A 27,140-nucleotide genomic window follows, 5' to 3' on the forward strand; every position below is an offset into this window, starting at 1 on the left:
TTTATCCTTGCCTGTCCCATCAATGCCCTCTCTATTGAACCTACGATGAACCTAGACTGCCTTTCCAGCTCCAAATGCCTCAACTTCATCCGAAGCCGACTGACTTTCAATCTCCATCATTAACATGTATTGTTTGTTTGCTTTTTATTTTATTTTAATTTAGATTATTTGAAAATCGCAATATAAGTTAAAAATGTTATTCATCCATATACCTAAGTATGCCTAGTACGCTAGATCTACTGCGTAGCCTAGGCCTACGATGTTATTTGTTCGTAAATGTATTGAGACATTTTTTAAGAGGACCACGATTCAAACTTTTTTTTAATGTCCTTCTCGATCATTTTACATGCATGTGTGGTTGTATTATGTTTTAACTTATCAAATAAATATATCAATATATCTACCACACAGTTCTGTAGTGGATTGCTTTTTGGCACAACTCCGTTTGTGACATCACGAATTTAGTGGAATATTTACCCGCGTTCGGAGTCTTTTCAGTGAACCGGCTCATTGCCTCCGTTAAGCTAAAAGAGCCGCTCATTTGGCGCCTAAACGGCTCTTCGTTCAGTAGCGCTTAAAAAAATACATAAAACCATGAAAACTATGCAAATATCAAATTTAAGCCAACAAAGTTACCCCCCATTGTGTCAGATCGTGACATGTGTATTCAAATACATTTTTTTTTTTTACCGGAGCATATTATTAGATGACCTGCAAAAAAAGGAATGTACAGCTAAATGCGTGTGGACTTGAAAACGTATCTCACCTCACTATTTATTCTTCCTGCAGTGAGGAATTACACCCTTCATACAATGTTTTTACAACTTATCTGCAGACAATCGTTGTCTGTAGCTGAAAAAGCAGTAACAATATGCAAATCAGGGAGCTAAATGAACGGCTCTTTCACAGATGCAATTCGGATCCTTACGGTCACCAAAAAGAGCCGTTCATTCGCGAAGGACCCACCACTGTCACTTTCTATCTACATTATAGCCGCTACACTTCAGGAGCTGCTGTTTTTCGAAACGTGGTGTTGAAATATTTGTCAACTTGTCTTTGCACAGGACCCAGGTCTGTAAACATTCTGTTTTACAGAATATCCCGGGCGTGCTCTACGCTGGCGAAAATGGAGGGGTTTCTACAGAGATGTAGTGCTGCAATAAAGGTAGGCAAACACACGAACACGTTTACTATGCATTGCATGTTTTACAAATGTCTCAGTTGCTCTGCTCAATGACTAGCCCTGTCCATCGCGTGCTCTCTCTGCTGTCTGTCATGCCATATTTGTTTTTTTCCCTATTGAATTAGCTAGCGTATTACTAATATATTACTCATCATGTACTATTCTATTACTAAACCATTCCAACGTTTCTGCAACTACCTCCGCCTAACAAGTAACGTTTGAAATGTATTCTACCCTCTTGTGGCTTTGAGTCAGTTACTCTTGTCACGGAGTGAAATTTAAAAGTTTAGTCTTGACAGCCAACTGTCAACTAAAATTGAGAGTTTATTGATTGAACATAGAGTCAAATACAGTTTGGTTCAAGATTCAAAACATTTTTTTGCATCTTCGTGTTGTAAAAGGTCTAACATACACAAACCACAGAGCGCCATGACTAATGAGGTGGTGATGTGTGGATGAGTTGTCAGAGAGCAAGAGGTAGAATATTGGCCACCGTAACTTCCTTTACAGTCATTGTCGAATATTGCATGATGCAGTTCTTGCACAGCAAACCCTACACCAGGCCTCGTTGGTATGTTTTCAATATATTTAGCAAAGTGTTGTCACGGTAGAGTCAGATAACCGATGCCGTGAGGGTTAATCATTTGTGTGACTATTAGTCAAGTGCAAAGAGCTAGACATGGAAAACAATCTCTTAAGCAATTCCCTATCTGCCCCATTCCTGGCATTTACTGACCATGTATTATCTCAGTGTGTGCCCAATCAAGACGAAAGCTACCATGTGTGGTGAGTTCGCCTGTCTATATACAGTGCAATCGGAAAGTATTCAGACCCCTTGACTTTTTCCACATTTTGTCACGTTACAGCCTTATTCTAAAATGTATTAAATTTACACACAATCGCCCACAATGACACAGTTAAAACAGGTTTTTAGAAATTTGTGTAAATTCATAATAAAAAATAATGGAAATATCATATTTACATAAGTGTTCAGACCCTTTCCTCATTACTTTGTTGAAGCACCTTTGGCAGCGATTACAGCCTTGAGTCTTCTTGGGTATGATGCTACAAGCTTGGCACACCTGTATTTGAGGAGTTTCTCCCATTCCTCTCTGCAGATCCTCTCAAACTCTGTCAGGTTGAATGGCGTTGCTGCACAGCTGTTTTCAGGTCTCTCCAGAGATGTTAGATCGGATTCAAGTCCGGGCTCTGGCTGGGCCACTCAAGGACATTGAGACTTGTCCCAAAGCCACTCCTGTGTTGTCTTGGTTGTGTGCTTAGGGTCGTTGTGCTGTTGGAAGGTGACCCTTCACCCCAGTCTGAGGTCCTGAGTGCTCTGGAGCAGGTTTTCATCAAGGATCTCTCTCTGTACTTTGCTCCATTCATCTTTGCCTCGAACCTGACTAGTCTCCCAGTCCCTGCCGCTGAAAAACATCCCCACAGCATGATGCGTCCAACACCATGCTTCACCGTAGGTTTCCTCCAGACGTGATGCCAGGTTTTCTTCAGATGTGACGCTTGACATTCAGACCAAATAATTCAATCTTGGTTTCATCAGACCAGATAATGTTGTTTCTCATGGTCTGAGAGTCTTTAGGTGCCTTTTGGCAAACTCCAAGTGGGCTGTCATGTTTTTTTTTACTGATGAATGGCTTCCTTCTGGCCACTCTACCATAAAGGCCTGATTGGTGGCATGCTGCAGATATGGTTGTCCTTCTGGAAGGTTTCCCCATCTCCACAGAGGAACTCTAGAGCTCTGTCAGAGTGACTATCGGGTTTTTGGTCACCTCCCTGACCAAGGCCCTTCTCCCCTGATTGCTCAGTTTGGCCAGGCAGCCAGCTCCAGGAAGTCTTGGTGGTTCCAAACTTCTTCTATACATTATTTTTCTCCCAATTTCAATTACGATCATGTCTCATCGCTGCAACTCACCAACAGGCTCGGGAGAGGCAAAGGTCGAGTCATGCGTCCCCCGAAACATGACCCACCACCGCACTCCTTAACAACCGCCCGCTTAACCTGGAAGCCAGCCTCGTCAAGGTGTCGGAGGAAACACTGTTCAACTAACAACGAGGTAAACATGCAGGAGCCTGGCTGCCATAAAGAGTCACTAGAGCACAATGTGCCAAGTAAAGCCCCCCCAGCTAAACCCTCCCCTTACCCAGACGGTGCTGGGCCAATTGTGCGCCAAACTATGGGACTCCCAGTTACGGACAGTTGTGACACAGCCTGGGATCGAATGCAGGTCTGTAATGATGCCTCAAGCACTGAGATGCAGTGCCTTAGAACGCTGCTCCACTCGGGAGGTCCCCAAAACTTATTCCATTTAAGAATTATGGAGGCCACTGTGGTCTTGTGGACCGTCAATGCTGCAGAACGGACAATTCCTTCGACCTCATTGCCTTGTTTTTTGCTCTGACATGCACCGTCAACTGTGAGAACTTATTTAGACAGGTGTGTACCTTTCCAAATCATGTCCAATCAAATCAATTTAGCACAGGTGGACTCTAATCAAGTTGTAGAAACATCTCAAGGATGATCAATGGTAATAGGATGCACCTGAGCTCAATTTCGAGTGTCATAGCGAAGGGTCTGAATACTTATGTAAATAAGGTATTTCTGTGGTTTATTTTTAATACATTTTCAAAAATGTCTAAAAACCTGTTTTCACTTCATCATTATGGGCTATTGTGTGTCGATTGCTGAGGATGAAAAAGAAAAAAAAAATATTAATCCCTGTCACGCCTTGGTCATTATATTTTGTGTTTTTGGTATATGTTTGGGTAGCCAGGGTGTGACATGGGTTTATATGTTGTGTTTCGTATTGGGGTTTGTAGTAATTGGGATTGTGTATGATTAGGGGTGTGTCTAGTTAGGCTTGGCTGCCTGGGGCGATTCTCAATCAGAGTCAGGTGCTTGTCGTTGTCTCTGATTGAGAACCGTATTTAGACAGCCTGACTTTCGCGTTGTATTTTGTGGGTGTTTGTTCCTGTCTTAGTGTTGTAGTCACCAGATAGGCTGTAATAGGTTTCACGTTTCGTTTGTTGTTTTCATATACAGTTATTTCATGTACCGCGATTATTTTCATTAAAGTCATGAGTAACCTACACGCTGCATTTCGGTCTGACTCTCTTCATACAACAGACGAACGACGTTACAATCCCTTTTAGAATTTGTAACGTAACAAAATGTAAAAAAAAGTCAAGGGGTCTGAATACTTTCTGGAGTCTAGGTGGGCGTAGTCTGGGCTAAAGCTCTCACATCCAAATTCCTGTGGCCCAACTGCTTTACTGTTGTGCATGTGACATTAATAGTGACATTAGGTGGCACCTCTGTCACTATGCCTGGATGGCAGACATCTCATCCCCCCTTCCTTCCACTGTCTTTGGCTGTCAGGCACAGCAATGGTTTAAAGGGTAGGTGTCTAATTTCAAGGGGTTGGCCATTTCTTTTTAGTAGTCACCATTAACGCTCTTCACTTTAGTTTTTTTCTTTCCGTTAGAGAACAGCTGTGGTGGGAGAACACATTTGAGACATGACGTAACACAAATTAAAACATGAAATGGGCTGAATTGAATTCCCTTCTTAAAACCCTCCCTCTATGACACTGTAGTACCGTATGGACTGTAGTAGCCCAGGTTGTAGTTTGTAGTGCCTATTTTCTTTTTGAAGTGCAGCGAGCAAGGGGCAAGCATTCCTTAAACCACCATTACTCCCAAGCCAATTGGTTATGATCTATTCACTTAAAAGTTCTTCACTCCTGGCATCCTCCAAGTATATGATTTCCCATTTTATGTGGGCGTAATCAAAACTTCGTGGCATACTACCTGGCTCTTGTCGCCTGTTAGATTGAATGTTTCTGCCCTCCAGTCTGATGCTTCTGTTTGGTTCATATTAGAGGTCGACCGATTAATCGGAATGGCCGATTAATTAGGGCCGATTTAAAGTTTTCATAGCAATCTGAAATCTGTATTTTTGGGCGCCGATTTGCCGATTTAAAAAATATATATATATATTTTATATACCTTTATTTAACTAGGCAAGTCAGTTAAAAGAACACATTCTTATTTTCAATGACAGACTAGGAACGGTGGGTTAACTGCCTTGTTCAGGGGCAGAACGACAGATTTTCATCTTGTCAGCTCGGGGGATCAAATCTTGCAACCTTACAGTTAACTAGTCCAATGCAACAACGACCTGCCTCTCTCTCGTTGCACTCCACAAGGAGACTGCCTGTTACGCGAATGTAGTAAGCCAAGGTAAATTGCTAGCTAGCATTAAACTTATCTTATAAAAAACAATCAATCATAGTCACAAGTTAACTACACATGGTTGATGATATTTTTTTATATTTTTATTTCACCTTTATTTAACCAGGTAGGCTAGTTGAGAATAAGTTCTCATTTGCAACTGCGACCTGGCCAAGATAAAGCATAGCAGTGTGAACAGACAACACAGAGTTACACATGGAGTAAACAATTAACAAGTCAATAACACAGTAGAAAAAAAGAGAGTCTATATACATTGTGTGCAAAAGGCATGAGGAGGTAGGCAAATAATTACAATTTAGCAGATTAACACTGGAGTGATAAATGATCAGATGGTCATGTACAGGTAGAGGTGTGCAATATTGGTGTGCAAAAGAGCAGAGAAGTAAATAAATAAAAACAGTATGGGGATGAAGTAGGTGAAAATGGGTGGCTATTTACTGATAGACTATGTACAGCTGCAGCGATCGGTTAGCTGCTCAGATAGCAGATGTTTGAAGTTGGTGAGGGAGATAAAAGTCTCCAACTTCAGCGATTTTTGCAATTCGTTCCAGTCACAGGCAGCAGAGAACTGGAACAAAAGGCAGCCAAATGAGGTGTTGGCTTTAGGGATGATCAGTGAGATACACCTGCTGGAGCGCATGCTACGGGTGGGTGTTGCCATCGTGACCAGTGAACTGAGATAAGGCGGAGCTTTACCTAGCATGGACTTGTAGATGACCTGGAGCCAGTGGGTCTGGCGACGAATATGTAGCGAGGGCCAGCCGACTAGAGCATACAGGTCGCAGTGGTGGGTGATATAAGGTGCTTTAGTGACAAAACGGATGGCACTGTGATAAACTGCATCCAGTTTGCTGAGTAGAGTGTTGGAAGCAATTTTGTAGATGACATCGCCGAAGTCGAGGATCGGTAGGATAGTCAGTTTTACTAGGGTAAGTTTGGCGGCGTGAGTGAAGGAGGCTTTGTTGCGGAATAGAAAGCCGACTCTAGATTTGATTTTGGATTGGAGATGTTTGATATGAGTCTGGAAGGAGAGTTTACAGTCTAGCCAGACACCTAGGTACTTATAGATGTCCACATATTCAAGGTCGGAACCATCCAGGGTGATGATGCTAGTCAGGCTTGCGGGTGCAGGCAGCGAACGGTTGAAAAGCATGCATTTGGTTTTACTAGCGTTTAAGAGCAGTTGTAGGCCACGGAAGGAGTGTTGTATGGCATTGAAGCTCGTTTGGAGGTTAGATAGCACAGTATCCAAGGACGGGCCGGAAGTATATAGATTGGTGTCGCCTGCGTAGAGGTGGATCAGGGAATCGCCCACAGCAAGAGCAACATCATTGATATATACAGAGAAAAGAGTCGGCCCGAAAATTGAACCCTGTGGCACCCCCATAGAGACTGCCAGAGGACCGGACAGCATGCCCTCCGATTTGACACACTGAACTCTGTCTGCAAAGTAGTTGGTGAACCAGGCAAGGCAGTCATCAGAAAAACCGAGGCTACTGAGTCTGCCGATAAGAATATGGTGATTGACAGAGTCGAAAGCCTTGGCACGGTCGATGAAGACGGCTGCACAGTACTGTCTTTTATCGATGGCGGTTGTGATATCGTTTAGTACCTTGAGCGTGGCTGAGGTGCACCTGTGACTGGCTCGGAAACCAGATTGCACAGCGGAGACGGTACGGTGGGATTCGAGATGGTCAGTGACCTGTTTGTTGACTTGGCTTTCGAAGACCTTAGATAGGCAGGGCAGGATGGATATAGGTCTGTAACAGTTTGGGTCCAGGGTGTCTCACCCTTTGAAGAGGGGGATGACTGCGGCAGCTTTCCAATCCTTGGGGATCTCAGACGATATGAAAGAGAGGTTGAACAGGCTGGTAATAGGGGTTGCGACAATGGCGGCGGATAGTTTCAGAAATAGAGGGTCCAGATTGTCAAGCCCAGCTGATTTGTACGGGTCCAGGTTTTGCAGCTCTTTCAGAACATCTGCTATCTGGATTTGGGTAAAGGAGAACCTGGAGAGGCTTGGGCGAGTAGCTGCGGGGGGGGGGGGGTGGAGCTGTTGGCCGAGGTTGGAGTAGCCAGGCGGAAGGCATGGCCAGCCGTTGAGAAATGCTTGTTGAAGTTTTCGATAATCATGGATTTATCGGTGGTGACTGTGTTACCTAGCCTCAGTGCAGTGGGCAGCTGAGAGGAGGTGCTCTTGTTCTCCATGGACTTCACAGTGTCCCAGAACTTTTTGGAGTTGGAGCTACAGGATGCAAATTTCTGCCTGAAGAAGCTGGCCTTAGCTTTCCTGACTGACTGCGTGTATTGGTTCCTGACTTCCCTGAACAGTTGCATATCGCGGGGACTATTCGATGCTATTGCAGTCCGCCACAGGATGTTTTTGTGCTGGTCGAGGCCAGTCAGGTCTGGAGTGAACCAAGGGCTATATCTGTTCTTAGTTCTGCATTTTTTGAACAGAGCATACTTATCTAAAATGGTGAGGAAGTTACTTTTAAAGAATGACCAGGCATCCTCAACTGACGGGATGAGGTCAATGTCCTTCCAGGATACCCGGGCCAGGTCGATTAGAAAGGCCTGCTCACAGAAGTGTTTTAGGGAGCGTTTGACAGTGATGAGGGGTGGTCGTTTGACTGCGGCTCCGTAGCGGATACAGGCAATGAGGCAGTGATCGCGGAGATCCTGGTTGAAGACAGCGGAGGTGTATTTGGAGGGCCAGTTGGTCAGGATGACGTCTATGAGGGTGTCCTTGTTTACAGATTTAGGGTTGTACCTGGTGGGTTCCTTGATGATTTGTGTGAGATTGAGGGCATCTAGCTTAGATTGTAGGATTGTATTACTAGATATTATCTAGCATCTCCTGCTTTGCATATAATCTGACTGAGCATACAAGCATACAAGTATCTGATTGAGCGGTGGTAGGCAGAAGCAGGCGCGTAAACATTCATTCAAACAGCACTTTCGTGCGTTTTGCCAGCAGCTCTTTGTTGTGCGTCAAGCATTGCGCTGTTTATGACTTCAAGCCTATCAACTCCCGAGATGAGGCTGGTGTAACCGATGTAAAATGGCTAGCTAGTTAGCGCGCGCTAATAGTCAAAGGTTAATGAAATACAAATGATATAGAGGGAAATAGTCCTATAATTCCTATAATAACTACAACCTAAAACTTCTAATTTGGGAATATTGAAGACTCATGTTAAAAGGAACCACCAGCTTTCATATCTTCTCATGTTCTGAGCAAGGAACTGAAACGTTAGCTCGTCTTACATAGCACATATTGCACTTTTACTTTCTTCTCCAACACTTTGTTTTTTGCACTATTTAAACCAAATTGAACATGTTTCATTATTTACTTGAGGCTAAATAGATTTTATTGATGTAAGTTAAAATAAGAGTTCATTCAGTATTGTTGTAATTGTCATTATTACAAATAAACAAAAAAAATTGGCCGAGTAATCGGTATCAGCTTTTTTGGTCCTCCAATAATCAGTATCGGCATTGAAAAATCATAATCGGTCGACCTCTAGTTCATATCAACCACTTAGGTCAGGTTATGTCTGGATACTGCCATACAGGAGGTCTCTGTATTCTGTTGGGCACTGGGCAACCTTAGTTTAGCCACTGTCACTTCACATTATTGCTTCCTCACATGGCTGGAGACTAAGGGCTGGTTTGGGCCAGGAGCATACCACCCTGCATCCCACTGCTGGCTTGCCTCTGAAGCTTAGCAATGTTGGTCCTGGTCAGTCTCTGGATGGGAGACCAGAAGCTGCTGGAAGTGGTGTTGGAGAGCCAATAGGAGGCACTCTTTCCTCTGGTCTAAAATAATTATCCCAATACCCCAGGACAGTGATTGGGGACATTGCCCTGTGTAGGGTGCTGTCTTTCAGATGGGATGTTAAACGAGTGTCCTGACTCTTGGTGGTTACTAAAAATCCAATGGCACTTATCTTAAATTCCCAGTCTTTCCCTCATACCTCATGGTGTAAGGGATTGGTCTCTTTCATCCAGGTTGTTGCTGTAAATGAGAATGTGTTCTCGGTTAACTTACCTGGTAAAATAAGGGTTAAATAAAAATCAATAAATACACATTTCTGGACATGGATTAAGCCTAGTCCTGGACTAAAAGTCTATATCAATGGAGATTCTTAATTAAATGGGGTTTTTAGTTGTAGGACTAGACTAATCGGTGTTTGGGAAACCAGCCCTATGTGTTAATGTTTATATCTGGGGTCATCCCTGACTACTCTGCCTACTGTGGAGCTCTGTGGAGCTAGTATAAGAGAACTAGCCTAACGTTTTGTATGCCTGTCCTGTCTCATGCCCACACACTGGGGTTGGGGAGCCCACAACATGCTCATCCACATGTTCATCAACATGCTCACCTTTCCCATAATCAAACACTTAGAGTCAATATAAGGTTATTGGCTGCAGCAGTCTTTCTTTTCAGTGATGGGGCAATACTACGGGTATGTTCAATAGATCGAGACAGTAGAGATCTGTAGAGGTCAGACATTTCCTTCCTTGGCTATGTGTGCCATAATTCTGTTGTTATGACATTGTAATTACCGGCAGGATATATTGGTATTGGGAAATTCTGACATTGTTGAAATGGTCCATTTCTTTTCCTAAAATTTGATTTGATCTTTTATAAAACATACAAAAACAATATTAAAACATATACATACAAACGACAACATCATACAAACATCAACTACATCACACCTGCCCAGACCCAGGAGCACACCCCCCCCCATCTCCAGCGCCCGCATCACTTTCCGCCACATGGCCTCAAACTGCACCATTTTTGTTTCTCTCCGTAGCCCAGACACTTCGGTAACGACGGACGATTGGTTCATTTCCAGTTTTTAAGTATACGTTTTTTAAAAATATGATTGACGAGAAAAGTATTGTCCAACCCGTCGGGTATCCACTGCACCCTCATATATCATGTCTTGAAATATGCCGACAGACAGATTAAAATACATGTTTGTCTATCTAAGGTATTTCCAACTACCGAAGTTCATAACCGTTACCTAAAATTACACCATTACCTACATAAAATAACACTATTCCCAACAAAAGGGGACTCAAAGTGGAATGTATTTAACTGAAATGTTATAGTGATGATGAGGATGAGAAAGAAATGTAGAATGTAGAACAATAGGGCTTGTCTCTCCTCCCTCTCTCCACACGCCTTGCGACTCTGTCCACCAATTCCACGGTTTAGCAGGGTGTTAGCCTTACCTCTACAAAACCCTGAGGCCTGTTCTAAGTGGACTGGAGAGAGAATGCCTCAGTGTATTGTGGTTTTACATTAACCAGATGGAATGAGAGCTATGATAGGTCACTCTGAAAGGGAGACAAGTGAGAGTAGCCAGTGTGCGTTATTTGTGCTTGAGTAATAATGGAACACTGTTGACTCATCAATATCAACTCAATGAAGCTGACAAAGTGTCTCAGTGATCCTTCCCCAGAACGCTGCACTCAAATGCAGGCCTACATGGATTGTTCTGTTAAAGTGGTAGAATTCACATTAGCGTGGGATATGAGGATAACTGTTAGAAAACAGCAGTGCCCTGTTATAGAACAGTAATTGACATTTCTCAGTAATAGAGTGAGCTGCATATGAAGCCCATTGCAAAACAGTTAGCATTTCCCATTAACGCCATTATCTACAATTGATGGCGAACAAAACATTCGCACAGGGACATGCATGAAGTTCAGGGCTGCGTGAATCAGAGCATCCTATCATGATCATTTTACTATCATAACATTCCCCCTCAGCACTTCCATATTTGTGTCACAGGCCTACATTTTCCCACCAACCGAGTTGTTCATCTCTTATCTAACCCTTGTTTATATTTCTGTCCTTGTCCTTGAATGGATACTGCAATACTGGATTACTATAGCTGTAGTAGAGGTGGCCCCGAATCGTTCTATTTGCCATGGAACAGTCATGGAGTCACAGTTGGAGAGCTCTGCTGCACACACACTCTGTGGTTAAATATAGCCTCCTTTTGGTTCCTGCTTGCCTTCCCGGGTCTGACCACTACTACGGCTTATAGGAGGTGACAGGCACGCTGGGAAGAGGGAGATGCGAGGGAAGGGGAGGCTGGGCGGCCATGACACCATGTCGTAGTACACTCACACTGGCTGCCCGTTACCGTCACCCTTGGGGCCCTTAACATGGGGCGGAATGGCTCTCTCCACACAGTTAGCGACACCCCATACTGATGGTGAGTAAAAACCAGTCTAGGAGGCAGACCTGGCTATATTTCTTGATTTACCATTGAAGTCAATAGGATGCACATCAACTCCCAACATGTTGAGATCAACAGGAGAGATCCTATCCTTGTTACGCTGGTTCACAAAGTACAATCGTGGACCCACCTTATAGTTTCATTGTTAAATCTATGGTGGCCTGAAGGGGCGAAGTAGTTGTTAGCATATAATACCTGCTAAATAGTTTGTGTTTGGGCCTTTTCTCCTAATTTACAGATAAATACAGGTTGAGAAACTAACTGAACTAGCTCATTCAAGTGTTCACAATGCAAAGGATAGGGGTCAGAAGAACTTTGCTGAACCCAGATGGCTGGTTTTTCTTTTTTGTGTTTATACTGAATGCTGCCACACACACTGGTAATTAGTGCTTTCACTGCTTTTGAATCATCACATCACAGCAAGGCCATCTCCCCCCCGTTGTCAGTAATAACACTGTTTCTTACATCATGTCACAGATAAAGCGAGACTAATCACACTCATTATCACAGTGGATCTATCAAACGAAAGCTAAATGATCCAAATGAAAACATCCCGCTGAGTCTAATAAGGCTATATCAGAGTTTCAGCTGCACATTCACTCACTGTTATTAAACTTAAGGTAGTTGATGTTGGTTGATACGCCTAATTAGATTATAATCAGCAGTCCAAAAATGTTAGCATGGGCTAGATGCTAACTAACTACTGTGAGCCTGATTGGCAACCATTTCAGGCTGTCAAAATAGGATTTGTTTCAGTAGGCTACATTTTGGCTAATCAATAACTGACTGCAGGTAGGTATCAAACATTCTGACGACTGTTTGGGTCTCCAACAGGTTGATCGCGAGCTACCAGAAGCTTGCAGCCCACCTATAAGTAACTCACTAAACAATTCTGAAAGTGCATGTATTTTTCACGTGTTCCACCGCAAACTGTCATAAACAAATCTCACAAGTATCAGACACCTTAAGTTCATTATCCCGCCCCAGTTAGCCACAATTGGCTTAAAAAGACAAACACAACACTATATCTGTCAATTAATTCCAAGCTGTATTGACCCTGTATGTCTTGTGTGGTGCACGCGTTTGTCTCTACCATTCACTTCGTGTAGCTAGTTAGCAATCATGATAACTGTCTTCTGCGTAGACAGAAAGACTTTCTCCAACACCGTCTTAATGAAATATTAACTGAAAAGTAGGCTTAATTTCACGCCCTGACCGTAGAGATCTGCTGTCTGTCGTTGTCTCTGATTGGGAATCATACTTAGGCAGCCTGTTTTGCCACCTTAGTTTTGTAGGATGTTGTTTTTGTACAGCTCTTGTAGCCTACCGAACGTTACATTCGTTTTCCTTTTGTTGTTTTTAGGTGTTCATTTTTAATAAAAAACAAAATGTACGCCTACCACGCTGCACCTTGGTCCGATCATTTCGACGAGCGTAACACTTACCCTGCAGAATTATGGCATGATTATTTCTATCAATCGGGTTGGTTTTTGTTTATCAAACTCTGTCATGACATGACATATGCAGCAGCAAAAAAATTGTTAGACAAGCACAGGACTTTTTTAGCAAAATGCCTTCAAAAATGGTCTTCTGGTGTGATTTAAGCATTGACATGGGCTCAGAACATCCAATTCTATTGTTTCTCTATGAACAATTGTAATTTTGAGAGTGTAAAACCAAGAAAAACTAATTTGGAAAAGTATAAAGTGTACCTATTTGAAAGCTAGAGAAAATGTATGAGTAGCTCGCAACGTTTCATAATATTTGTAGCTCTCATTTCATTAAGAAACTCTCATACTGTAAAAGGTTGGAAACCCTTGGTTTAGATGATACTAATACTTTTTACATTTTGACTAGTGTAGCCTTGGCTGTGTTAAAAAAAACTGTTTGCAAATCTGCAAAGTATAAAGCTGACATAATTTTACCACCCTCTTGCTCTTTTTCTTCCTAATTTTTTTTTCATAACCTCCTTAGGGCAGTGCGGAGGGAAGCTCTGGGATCCACGTCATCCTTGGCAACGAGGCCTGTGACCTCGACTCCATGGTGTCGTCCCTTGCCTTTGCCTACTTTCTGTCCAAAGTGAGTCCAAAGCTAGCTTCTAACCTGTACCACCTCTCATTAGGGAATCCCTCAACCCAGGTCGGAAATAAGTTAGCATACCTGAATTATTCATTCCCCTCATATGTTTAGGTTTTTATACGGTAATAAATATTGACACTACTTCAGGGCTGCCAAAATTGGGGCCCGCGGGCCCTTGACAACATTTTAGGCTCTCCAGAGGCTTCCAGAATGAGCTTATGTAATTATGAACAATATATATTTTTAAGTTCTATATCTTCAAAACTTGATTGCTGGCATGCAATACATTTTGGGACTGTATCAACAGTGGACTAATGAAACAAATACCAAAAGATAGTTTTTGACTGGAATTTTCCTTTTAAGTCCCATACAAGCAAAATGACAACCCTATAGTGCAGTTGTTTGAAAGCAAATTGGTGGACGAATACGTCCTGCTATGCGGTAATGAATAAGTATCTTCTCTTTGACTTGTGAACAGAGTTGAGAGAGCTGGGCCAAAGTCCTGAAGCACCGCAGGCGCGGAATTTGCGCTGAGTGACTCATTTGTAAGTCTGAGGGCCATGAATAGCTTGACCAAGCGTAATCAAAATGCACAGCATTTTCCAAAATAGGAGCAGACAACTCTCAGAGTCACTCAAGCATAAAAACAGTGTCGGTGCCCTAGCCATCGGGCACCAGTCTCTTCTTATCTTTCATTACTGCATTGATCCATCCGTCCTCCCTAACCCCTGGTTTAAGCTGCTCGCTAGCCTATACGCCCCCGCTACTCATGAAATATTCACACAACCTCAGATACTCAAGATCCCCCAAGGCCTGTGAAGATGGACAAAAACATTGCAGAGGAATCCCAGCTAGCCTCAGCAGGAAGGTGCGTTGGTGTCAGATATCTGTTTTGATCTGGTCTCCCTCTTCTATCCTTCCCTCCTTTTCTCCTCCTCTTCTTTCGTCCCCCTTTGTTCCCAGACATCTGGCAGCTCAGGAAAGACTGTGGTGCCGGTGCTGAACATCCCGAGGGCTGAGTTCCCCCTGCGGTCCGACAACGTGTTCCTACTGAAGGAGAGCGGTGTTCCGCCTGAGGCTCTGGTGTTCCGTGACGAGGTGGACCTGGCAGGTCTTCATAGAGCCAAGAGGTTGATGCTCACCCTGGTGGACCACAACGTGCTTCCTAGGTCATCGGTTGCAACATTACTCTTTCTATTTATTTTCTGTTCTAAACTCGCATTCTCTTTCTCTCGTTCTCTCCGTTGCCATCGCTTTGCCTTTCTCTCACTCAGATTTTCTTCCACTGATACCTACAGTATCAAGTAGTATTGACAACACAGGTCAAAGTTATGGGAAGTGCCTGATATGTGGAGGGCCAGTTTCCTGGACCAAGATTGAGGAAACACATAGTTAAAGATGTATGACACAACGTATTTCACAACATTCACTCAACCCTGACTTTTCCCTGTAGTGCCGACATCGACTTGGAGGATGCAGTGGTGGAAGTCATTGACCACCACCACCTCGAGAGGACACCCTCCATGTCCTGTTCCGTCACCGTGGAAACCGTGGGTTCCTGTGCTACCTTGGTGACAGAGCGCATTCACCACAAGGCACCTGAAGTGCTAGACAGACAGGTGGCTCAATTATTATATGGTAAGGTTGCCACAGCAATAATTCTCTTACATCCAGCATTCTCTATAACGTGTCAAACTCCAGTCCTCGAGGGCCACAATGTCTCTGGGTCTTTAATCAGTGTATACCTCAGAACTAGGCAGTGGGGAATATGTCAGGATGAATTATCTCTGAATCCGACAACTCTCTTGTAGTTGCACTTGTTTGTCAATGCCAGCAGTAACCATTGGCTCAGTTCACCTATACTTGGCAGTGTGCCCACACAGGGGCCATCGTGCTGGATTGTGTCAACATGGCCCCTGAGGCGGGCAAGGTCACACCCAAGGACAGCCAACTGTCCTGCCTGCTGGAGTCGCGTTTCCCTGACCTGCCGCCCAGGGGCGCCCTCTTCCAGTCCCTACAAAGCGCCAAGTTTGACATCTCAGGTAAAAAGGTGGGGGAAAACATGCCATGGGAGAGGTGTTGAGAGGTGCACAAAATTAATCTGCCTTGTCACTTGACATAAGATGACATGACAATATGACATTACTATGTCAGTATTATGACACTGTTATGACATGTCATTCAAATAAAGAGGTACCATTATTTAAAGAGAATGTTGTAGAGTAAGTTTGAGATTTCACACAACCTCAAAAGAATGTTGTGGAGTGACCATCTAGAAGTAAACAAAATAAGATGTCAAACCCCTTTGGTGGGAACCTCTGCTCTGTTGACCCAATGACTGGAAAAAGACATTGATCACATGACACCATTCATTCCTATGTAAAACTCAATAGCACATTGAAGCCAAATGAAGTCTGTTAAGATGGCATCTCATAGAGACATAACATGCACAGTTTGAGCTACTCCAGGAAGTGATGTTGCAGGCTAGCTCAGTGCTGCCCCTTCTCATTGAGTAACTCAATTTGAAGGCCGACCGGGGTACCATGATATTGGTACCACTATTGTCCTCTTTAAAAAATGTATTCACACAAAGATTGCAATCCTGTTTTCTGCTAATAATTCCTGCAGTAACGCGGTCAGCCTTGAACTTACATAGCTTCAATCCGAGGTGATGGTCATTCTGCCTTGTGTTGACCAAATTCCAGGTTTGGGTTATGTTATACAGTGCCCTTGACTTTTTCAAAATGTTGTTGTGTTACAGCCTGATTTTAAAATGGATGAAATTGAGATTTTTGGTCATTGGCCTACACACAAAATCCCATAGTGTCAAAGTGGAATGATGTTTTATTTTTATTTTTTTACAAATGAATTAAAAATGAAAAGCTGAAATGTCTTTTGAGTCAATACGTTTTCAACCCCTTTGTTATGGAAAGCCTATATAGGTTCAGGAGTACACATTTGCTAAACAAGTCACATCATAGATCGCCTTCAGAAACTATTCACACTCATTGACTTGTTCCACATTTTGTTGTGTTACAGCATGAATTTAAAATGTATTAAATTGATATTTGTTTGTCACACCCTGTGTGCAATAACAGTGTTTAACATGATTTTTAAATGATTACCTCATCTCTGTACCCTACAAATGTAATTATCTGTAAGCTCCCTCAGTCGAGCAGTAAATTTCAAACACAGTTTCAACCACAAAGACCAGGGAGGTTTTCCAATGCCTGGCAAAGGGCACCTACTGGTAGATGAGTCAAATCTTTGTTAAGAAAGCTGTCGTTGAATATCCGTTTGGGCAAAATTAAGTTATCAGTTACACTTTGGATGGTGAATGTATCAATACACCCAGTCAATACAAAGATACAGGTGTCTTTACTAACTCAGTTGCTGGAGAGGAAGGAAACCGTTCAGGGATTTTACGATGAGGCCAATGGTAACTTTAAAACAGTTACAGAGTTTAATGGCTGTGATAGGAGAAAACTGAGGATGGATCAACAACATTGTAGTTACTCCACAATACTAACATAAATGACAGAGTGAAAAGAAGGAAGCCTGTACAGAATAAAAATATTCCAAAACATGCATCCTGTTTGCAACAAGGCGCTAAAGTAAAACTGCAAAAATGTGGCAAAGCAATTAAACTTTTTGTCCTGAATACAAAGTGTAATGTTTGGGGCAAATCCAATACAACACATTACTGAGTGCCACTCTCCATATTTTCAAGTTTATATTATGGAAGCAAGGACTGACCATACATGACATCACAATTCTAGTTGAATCATGTTTTGAGGCTTATACAGTGTTTACATTTACTTAGTTTACAAACATTGGAGTAAAACAAGCTTATAGTTTGGGTTATGATGAGGTACGACAGTTGAACTAAACTCATGAGGCATTTCTAATTTATATTCTTCAAGAATCAAATGGGAAAATATAATTCATTTGTAAGTAAAAACGTTTATGTAGCAACTACTTATTGCCCATTTTAAAGCTTCTTCATCAAACTGCCCTGTTTTCTTTTTATTTTAGATGGTCCCGCCTTCATGTCCTCAGACAATTGCTATAATTTTGGGTCTAATTCTCATTTCTGGAAAAGGCTTAAAATAAAGGTTAATATCCAGGTCCTGTGCCATGATTAACCAAAACACAGGGCCCTGTATATATGATCTACATGGTAACTTATGATATGCTGTAGTGTTTGTCATGTAGTGTTTGTAGTGTCTATAGCCAATTCCATTGTAAAGCCATTGTAATACTGTTTGTCCCATTGGTTTGTGTTACAGGTCTTTCTACAGAGCAGATGCTGCTAAAGGACATGAAGGCTGTCTCTGGGGGCGACCTGAGACTGGCAGTCTGCACTGTGTATATGACACTAGATGTACGTACTGTCTAGCCATGCTGTTACTTCACTTAATCCACTCTGCCTCCACCATGTGTTATGCAGGTGAATGAGGACCCAAAAGCGACTTGGCGAAAACAGAGTCTTTATTCCAGTAAAGGAAATAGGCAATACTCCTAGACAAATCGGAGCAGAAAACAAAACATAAAAAACTAATTCCACTCGTAGTGACGAGGACAGACTGGAGACTCGACCATAAACTGTAGGTTGCCTCGGGAAGGCACCGACCGTAGCAGACTCAGACACCTGCTCACACGCAGCATCTGAGGGAAACAAGACACGACAGGGCGAGACAAAGACACAGCACGGCGAACAATATACAAGGATCCGACAAGGACAGAAGTGGAAAACAAGGGGAGAAATAGGGACTCTAATCAGAAGACAAAATAGGGAACAGGTGTAAAAAGACTAAATGAGTGAGTTAGGAGAATGAGGAACAGCTGGGAGCAGGAACGGAACGATAGAGAGAGGAGAGAGAGGGAGGGGGAGAGAGAGGGATAGAAAAAGGGAACGAACCTAATAAGACCAGCAGGGGGAAACGAACAGAAGGGAAAGCATAATGACAAGACAATATATGACAAAACATGACACCATGCTTAAGCCACCATGCTTTAAACTGAGACTCAATGATATTAATCATCACAAGAGCAGTGCAGCAAGAGAGTGAAAAAGAAAGTGTCTGCACTCGTCAGCACCAACACATACACTGTTAAACATCTGCACAGGAGTTTGCATCTCTCTAATGCATTGTGACAGCTGCCTGACGACAAATGCTGACGAGTGCAGCCTCCTGCTTCACGCGGTCTTTGTGTCGGAAGTTGCCCTGCTCTTTGTGGTTAAGGAATATGGCTGAGTCTACCTTTAACAGCACCCTCTCAGGATCACACTGGGTGTATGTGAACATTACTCTTCCCCTTTTAACAACAATGCATTAGAATTGCCTAATTTGCCTTTGAATGACCAACTCTTTAACAAATTTGGGTTTTCAGTTGATTCACCAAGTCATATTTCCTACTCCTTTGAGAGAATTGTATTCCACTATTATAATCTTAAGTCTTCATTAATGCAACAATGTTACCAATTTGTCTATAATCTTGGGAGAATATCAATTTTCTAATTAATTTTGGCAATGGAGCCTCTGCCTCAGGGACATATATACGCTATATAGACAAAAGTATGTGGACATCCCTTCAAATTAGCGGATTTGGCTATTTCAGCCACACCTATTGCTGAGAGGTGTTTAAAAACGAGCACACAGCCATGCAATCTCCATAGACAAACATTGGCAGTAGAATGACCTTTCAACCTGGCACCGTCATAGGATACCATCTTTCCCACAAGTCAGTTTGTCAAATTTCTGCCCTGCTAGAGCTGCCCCAGTCAACTAAGTGCTGTTATTGTGAAGTGGAAACATCTAGGAGCAACATCGGCTCAGCCGAGAAGTGGTAGGCCACACAAGCACACAGAACGGGACCGCAGAGTGCTGAAGCGTCTATCCTCGGTTGCAACACTCATTACCAAGTTCCAAACTGCCTCTGGAAGCAATGTCAGCACATGTACTGTTTTCGTCGGGAGCCAATGCCAAGCGTTGGACTCTGGAGCAGTAGAAACATGTTTTCTGGAGTGATGAATAACACTTCACCATTTGGAAGTCCAACAGACAAATCTTGGTTTGGCGGATGCCAGGAGAACGCTACCTGCCCCAATGCATAGTGCCAACTGTAAAGTTTGGTGGAGGAGGAATAATGGTCTGCGGCTGTTTTTCATGGTTCGGGTTAGGCCCCTTAGTTTCAGTGAAGGGCAATCTTAACGCTACAGCAAACAATGACATTCTAGACGATTCTGTGCTTCAAACTTTGTGGCAACCGTTTGGGGAAGGCCATTTCCTGTTTCATCATGACAATGCCACTGTGCACAAAGCGAGGTCCGTACAGAAATGGTTTGTCACAATCGGTGTGGAAGAACTTGACTGGCTTGCACAGAGTCTGAACCTCAACTCCAGAGAGCGCTCTGAAGTCCATAATTCAAAGACATCCATTTTATAACTCACTCCCTATTTACGCACATACCTTCACACAAACCGTAGATATCCTACCCACATACATACACACAAACAGTAGATGAGTTGTATCTTTTCCCCATAGTTCTCACCACTGTTTAGCACTACCAAGCCGACAGTTCCATTCCCCCGAGATTAGAGGAACCTTGAAAGGATTCCCTGTCCTATCATAAGTTTCTCAGAGTTCTAGCCAGGTCGGGTCAAACACAGTTTAATTGTTCTCTGTATTTTCTTAGACACACACACACACATTTCTCTCCCTCACATGTCTCTACCAAACCTTATTGTACGTACGTTTAGTACTTTAATCATTCATTATACATAAACTAATAATCACTAATAGTTACGTTTCAGGGCGGAATTTTTTAATCATTACCTTTAAGTATATAATTCCCTTATCAGAAAATGACACCTATATTAAACTAACGTCTCTGAGCGTAAAATGTAGAGTCTGATTAGCATAATCAAAATAGATCAGTAGCTACTGTGTTGCTTCAGACCAGGCTAAACAATAGTGACAGGATTTATGTCTGTTAGTTAAGAACACTCCCTGATATCTGAGTGGCCGTCGCTGCTGCAATTCAGTAGATCCCAGAAAGTAAAAAAATGTACCGCTTTTTCTAGCTTGTCTCATCGCTGCAACTACCCAAAGGGCTCAGGAGAGGCGAAGTCACGCATCCTCCGAAACATGACCCACCTAACCGCACTCCTTAACACCCGCCAGCTTAACCCGGTAGCGAGCCGCAATGTGTCGGAGGAAACGCCAACGACCGGGGTCAGCCCACAGGCACCTGATCCGCCACAAGGAGTCTCTAGAGCACGATGAGCCAAGTTAAGCCCCACCGGCCTAACCCTCCCCTAAGCCGTATCGTCCTATGGGACTCCAGGGTTCATTTCTGTATCCGGGAATGAACCCGGGTCTGTGGTAACGCCTCTAGCACAGCGATGCAGTACCTTAGACCGCTACGCCATTCAGGAGGCCAAATGTATTATTTTTACAAATAATTATATTTTACTGGCATCAGCCCCATGCCATCACATGTATCATGCATTGACTGTACACACATGCATGACACAGTTTTGTTGCATGCCAGAATATTTCTCTATCAGACCTCGGTTGAAATACTATTTGAAATAATTTATACTGTATCTGTACTTGATTGAACTTGGTCTTTGGAACGAAACCAAACAAACGCTCAAAGTATTTGAAAGATTTTGAATTGTGTTTGAACCAATTTCTGTTCTCTATATAATAAAGTTTTTTTGTTTGCTATTGTATGTCATCCCGTTCGTTCGACAGGTGTTCCTACAGCGGAGGAGCCTACAACAGGAGCTTTGTGAGTTCTGTCACAAACACCGTTTCGGTGCGGTGGTCGCCATGACAATCTCTTTTAACGAACGCAGTGAGCCCCATCGGCAGCTGGCGGTCTACAGTTCCAGCACCCTCTATAGGGAGGAGGTATGAACTGCACTGTCATGCCCACTCTTACAATATATTGACCCCTATGCCATATGATGTGTAATGATTTAATATTTATAGGGGTAGTAATATAATAGATTTGATAGGGGTAGTTAAATCATAAGTAGTTGTTCCACGTAGCCCTCTAATAGACTTGGCTGAATTGACCCATTTTGTGCTTTCCTAAATATGCGGCACATTTGTGTTCATGATCATGAAAGGTATTTTATATGAGTTCAGTTTATTGTGAAGAGGCCATTTGAATATCGATGTGAATCTTTCCTCCCCACTGTTTAAAAATATCCCCATAAAATTGTCTACTTTTGTGCCAACCAACCTATCTTAGTTAGTTTAATATTGTCCCTCAGAAACTATTCCTTGGTGTGAAAATAAATGGTATTGTTATGTATTATTCTTTGATATTAAGCATGTCTGTAAGTGAGATATATCAAAGTTGCCTTTTGGGCAAATGCAGGCATGACAATTTGAGAATATTAGTCAATGTTAAAAAGGCAACTATGAAATAGAAATACACTGTGTGTTTCTCATTCTGCTGTAGGTGAGCCAAGCATTAGAAAAGTCGTGCAACCCCTCTCTGAGCTTCTCTCCAATGAGCAGCCCCTTCAACAACATCAAGTCTTATCTCCAAGGCAACACACTGGCCTCCCGCAAGAAAGTGCTGCCTATTCTCAAGAACTTCCTGAAAGAGTGGGACAAGAAGCAAGTGCATTGTGGGGAGGCGGAGGACTTTGAGGAGCTGGACGACCACGTTGACCCCACGGGGTCGCCTAGTTTCGACGACGACACCCGCCCCCGCTGCTTCTCAGCCTCCCGGCACCACCGCCGCCGCCTGCTGGGCACCGAGGACTCTGGGATGGAGGAGGACTTCCAGGTGCCGGCCACTCCCATGAACAGCCTGGTGGAGGGCTGTCCGCTGGACGCCGGCCTTCCCCGGATCAGCGCGGAAGCCATTTTGGAGAAGTTCAGCCGCATGGGAGGGGAAGCAGGGGAAAATAAAGATGGCATCTGGCCAGGTGAACAATAACCTTCTGTTGATGCCTTTTAATCCTAGTACCCCTGTCTGACTGTCCTCATGCACTTCAATCCAACCAACAGACTATAAGAAGGAGTGTTCAAAGTTCATATTCAGAAGCATATCAATCAATTGTATGTTTCATAAGGGACATCTCATAGCAAATTTGAATGACAATCCAAAGGGGCCATGTTCAGTAACTCACTGGTTATATAGCAATCCTAGGTTTGCTATCGGCAGCTCTGTTGACATTAACTGGAAACAGGGTCCTGTTCAGGAGGAACAAAACGGAACCAGACGGAACAAAACAGGGAGGTACCATCTGAACTAAGAAATGCTTGTTTTTGTTTTCTGTTGCAACACGTTTTGCTGCGGTGTGCCCGAATGAACACAACCCTGGACTACTGTGGCAGTCAGACTGATCACCAAGCTCTTATGGATGCTTTACTCAAGTCAGGACTAACAACACCATAGAACATTATGAAGAATAGGATATTCTTCTAAAAGACTGGCAACCGGATGAAAAAAAAGGGATGACTAGTAGCACTGTATCAAGGACTCCAGATGGAGGTTGAATGAAGTGTGTGTTTTCTCTGTATCGCATCTGAGTACATGGGACTGCCTCGTTGGTTAGTTGGTGCCATCTCCAAGTGTAGGGGGAGTGGATTGGAAATGTGGAGAATACATAATGGACTAACATAATTCATCTTTGAAGGGCCTATTTCAATGTCACAGGCATTTGAGTGAACCTTTATGATGAGGGAGAATCTTGCAGTGGAGAGTGACTTCATCCATTATGACAGCATGTGTTTCAGCGGTCCTGGAAGACTGCTGAGTCTGCTGGTTTTTAGTGCAACCAATCTATGTACAGCTTCATATGTGTGTTATTGGGCTGATGACTGACGTGTGATTTCTCCTGACGTGTGTGTGCGAGACGTGTTTGTTTCGTGTGTTTGGAGTTTTCATGGTTTGTGGGACGTCTTGATGACATTATCACCAGTCACAAAGTTCTCCTCATTGTCGGGATCCATCTGAAAAGGGGGAAGAATTCACATCCTCCCCACAAAGAGAGAGAGAGGTGGATAGATAGATAACAGATGATGGATGCAACTCTGCTGCTCATTCATGCATACGAACCTCCTGCCCCGTTCAGAGACCTAAATATACTCAGTCACCTTTGCTCTCTCTCTCTCTCTCTGACTGAGATTTATATCGCAATGCTACTTCAGCTGTCCAAATATACTTATCATCTAGAATCACCATTGATTATGTTACCAGTGAGGAATTATCCTGATCTGAGATCGGTTTGCATTCTTGCCAACCTCTATCATCAGAGTGGACTATACAGCACCAACAGATCTGGGACCGAGTTAGTGATGAATTGCTCTGATCTGTAATCTGTGTCGCATAACCAGAGAGCCTCGTGGCGGTTAATTTGAGTTAACATTAGTTCAGATGTCTGCTTCATTAGCTGGCTGTAGTTGGGGCTGAGGAGTAGTTTTCAACTTACTGTACCACAGAGATGTGCAAACACACCCAGGCCCACATACAGATAAATGCATGGACACAAACACATTGGCTGCTATGCATGGTAATTATGTTCCCATGTTTTAATCGTTGTGGATGTGGAGTCATTATATGTCTGTTTGGGTAGACCTATGTTCTCTACATACAGTACACTGCAGCTCTAATGTTATCTAGTTGGTGGGAAAATCTTCAAATTTAGTTGACCAAGTGAAACTGAGCAAAAGACAGTGACACTATTGCATTACAGTCTCTTGTCTCTTCCTTTGGATCCTACCCTTTCAGTGTTCCCAGATCACAATGTTTCGATACGTGGAAGTAATAAGATGATGGCTTCCTCTGATAGCCTATGTGAAGCTTTCACCATACTACTCTCACCTATCCAGTCCTTTAGGATCTTGGATCAAATGCAGGGAGGATGGTAGGGACTAAAATTGTATTTTGTTATAATTTGATTTAATATATTTGACAAAAGAAAACATCTTTAAGTGTTGACTAGCACTGTGTTGAACCATTTAATTAAGATATTAAATGAAGATAGTATAGTTGAAGATACTTGATTATATAAATCAACCATGCAGTTTCATTTATATCCTCCCTACATCACAGTGAGAAGGTATGTTCAGTCATCTCGTTCATAGTTAAACAATATAAGCTAGCATGGTATTGATAATGAGTTTGCTTATAAACATACTCTGAAAGATTTCTATATTGAGCCTCAGGTGTTAAGGATTTGGCAATCATTGGCTTGTAGATGTTCAGCAAGCTTAGATTTTAAAAAATGTAAAAAATGTTTTGCCAGCTAAACATGCATGAGCAAATTTGTTTTTGATAATATCAACACCAATGTACTGTATCTTGTATCCCAAATCCGTTGTTCCCAAGAGGGGTCACAAAAAAGCAAAGCTAATTATGTTTGTGTTATTTTTTATATCTCCAGTCCACATACCTTTTGTGGAAGTGTTTCATGGGAAATGTATTTACAATGCAATGACTCAGTGACTGCAGTTTAATATGAACACTAAACACTAGTTTGCCTTTTCATTTGAATGCCTTTCCTATACCATTTGTCATGATTACATGTTTTTGTATGTGCTCTGTGGTGTTCTAATTTCTCCATGTGTTTGAAATGTTAGCTAGCTCGACTTGTTTAGCTTCTAAACAGGTTGAACAAAGACAAGTCATTCACAATGTTATATTTTTTACCGAATTGGTTCCCTTTTTCAGTTTCTCATGGTTTAAATCAAAAGATGCCCCCCCTCAACGTGCAGTTCCTATCAGCATGGGTAGTTTTGTGAATTTTATGCAGTACAATCAGGATTCAACTTCCCTTGTATTCAAGTATGCAATATGAAGTGTTTGCTGTGTGGTTCCTTTATTTAAGTGAGAAAAAAACTGAATGTGAAAACCACATGTAAGAAAATATTGTAAGAGTAAAAATATGCTGTTCTATTAAAGATGGATTTGAAGAGTTTGTGTTGTAGTCCAGTTTCATTCAGGCTTCTTGCTGATTCTGGGTCATTGAGCTGATTCAAAATCAAAACCTAAAGCTAACGTTTCTGCAAGGCACTATTGGAATCTTTAGTGTCCTGTCACTAACTCGCACCCCTCCAGTCAGCTGTGTCACATTGTTTAGGGTGCGCTCTCACCATTTTCCCCACCATATGTTGTGTGCTTCCACGCCCGGCCATTCCTGGTCATGTCCCAACATGCTATTGTGTGAATATACAGGGCTGTGAAAAAGTATTTGCCCCATTTCTAATTTTGTTCACTTTTACAAATTATTTTTATACTTAATGTTATCAGATCTTCAACCACAACCTAATATTATATAAAGTTAACCTGAGTGAACAAATAACGCAACAATTTCATACTTATTTCATAAACAAAGTTATGCAACACCAAATGCCCCTGTGTGAAAAAGTAATTGCGCCCTTACACTCAATAACTGGTTGTGCCATCTTTAGCTGCAAATCCTCACATCACTGGAGGAATTTTGGCCCACTCTTCCATGCAGAACTGATTTAGCTCAAGAGACATTTGTGGGTTCTCAAGCATGAACTTCTAGTTTCAAGTCCTGCCACAACATCTCAATTGGGATTAAGTCTGCACTTTGTCTAGGACATTACAAAACTTCAAATGTGTGGCTTTTTTTAGCGATTTTCATGTAGACTTGATTGTGTGTTTTGGATCATTGTCTTGCTGCATGACCCAGCTGCGCTCTAGCTTCAGCTCAATGATGGATGACCTGACAGATGGATTATCCTGTAAAATGACCTGATACAGAGCATAATTCATGGTTCGTTCTATTAAGGCAAGTCATCCAGGTCCTGAGGGAGCAAAGCCATCACACTACCACCACCATGCTTGACCGTTGGTATAAGGTTCTTACTATGGAATGTAGTGTTTGGTTTTCGCCATACATAATTACATTTACATTATTTACATTTAAGTCATTTAGCAGACGCTCTTATCCAGAGCGACTTACAAATTGGTGCATTCACCTTATGACATCCAGTGAAACAGCCACTTTACAATAGTGCATCTAAATATTTTAAGGGGGGGGGGGGTGAGAAGGATTACTTTATCCTATCCTAAGTATTCCTTAAAGAGGTGGGGTTTCAGGTGTCTCCGGAAGGTGGTGATTGACTCCGCTGTCCTGGCGTCGTGAGGGAGTTTGTTCCACCATTGGGGAGCCAGAGCAGCGAACAGTTTTGACTGGGCTGAGCGGGAACTGTACTTCCTCAGTGGTAGGGAGGCGAGCAGGCCAGAGGTGGATGAACGCAGTGCCCTTATTTGGGTGTAGGGCCTGATCAGAGCCTGGAGGTACTGAGGTGCCGTTCCCCTCACAGCTCCGTAGGCAAGC

At 42.7% G+C, this 27,140-nt stretch overlaps 1 protein-coding gene across 1 annotated transcript; it reads left to right on the plus strand.

Annotated features, from left to right (window-relative positions):
• Window positions 1-770: 770 nt before the first annotated feature.
• LOC124043489 (exopolyphosphatase PRUNE1-like) lies at window positions 771-25,748 on the plus strand. Its single transcript, XM_046362136.1, has 8 exons — window positions 771-1,165; window positions 13,690-13,794; window positions 14,758-14,963; window positions 15,248-15,432; window positions 15,678-15,836; window positions 18,084-18,178; window positions 21,559-21,717; window positions 22,277-25,748. Exons 1-8 carry the CDS (start codon window positions 872-874, stop codon window positions 22,760-22,762), a joined length of 1,689 nt encoding a protein of 562 aa, XP_046218092.1. The 5' UTR covers window positions 771-871; the 3' UTR covers window positions 22,763-25,748.
• The last annotated feature ends 1,392 nt before the right edge of the window (window positions 25,749-27,140 follow it).

This window comes from Oncorhynchus gorbuscha, linkage group LG09 (assembly GCF_021184085.1).
Source record: "Oncorhynchus gorbuscha isolate QuinsamMale2020 ecotype Even-year linkage group LG09, OgorEven_v1.0, whole genome shotgun sequence".
In the NCBI taxonomy this organism is placed as follows: Eukaryota; Metazoa; Chordata; class Actinopteri; order Salmoniformes; family Salmonidae; genus Oncorhynchus; species Oncorhynchus gorbuscha.

Coding starts and splice junctions, on each gene's coding strand:
- LOC124043489 (XM_046362136.1), top strand. CDS start 872: ATGCAAATCAGGGAGCTAAATGAACGGCTCTTTCACAGATGCAATTCG. Junction 1,166..13,689: donor GATGTAGTGCTGCAATAAAG/GTAGGCAAACAC, acceptor TAACCTCCTTAG/GGCAGTGCGGAGGGAAGCTC. Junction 14,964..15,247: donor GACCACAACGTGCTTCCTAG/GTCATCGGTTGC, acceptor TTTTCCCTGTAG/TGCCGACATCGACTTGGAGG.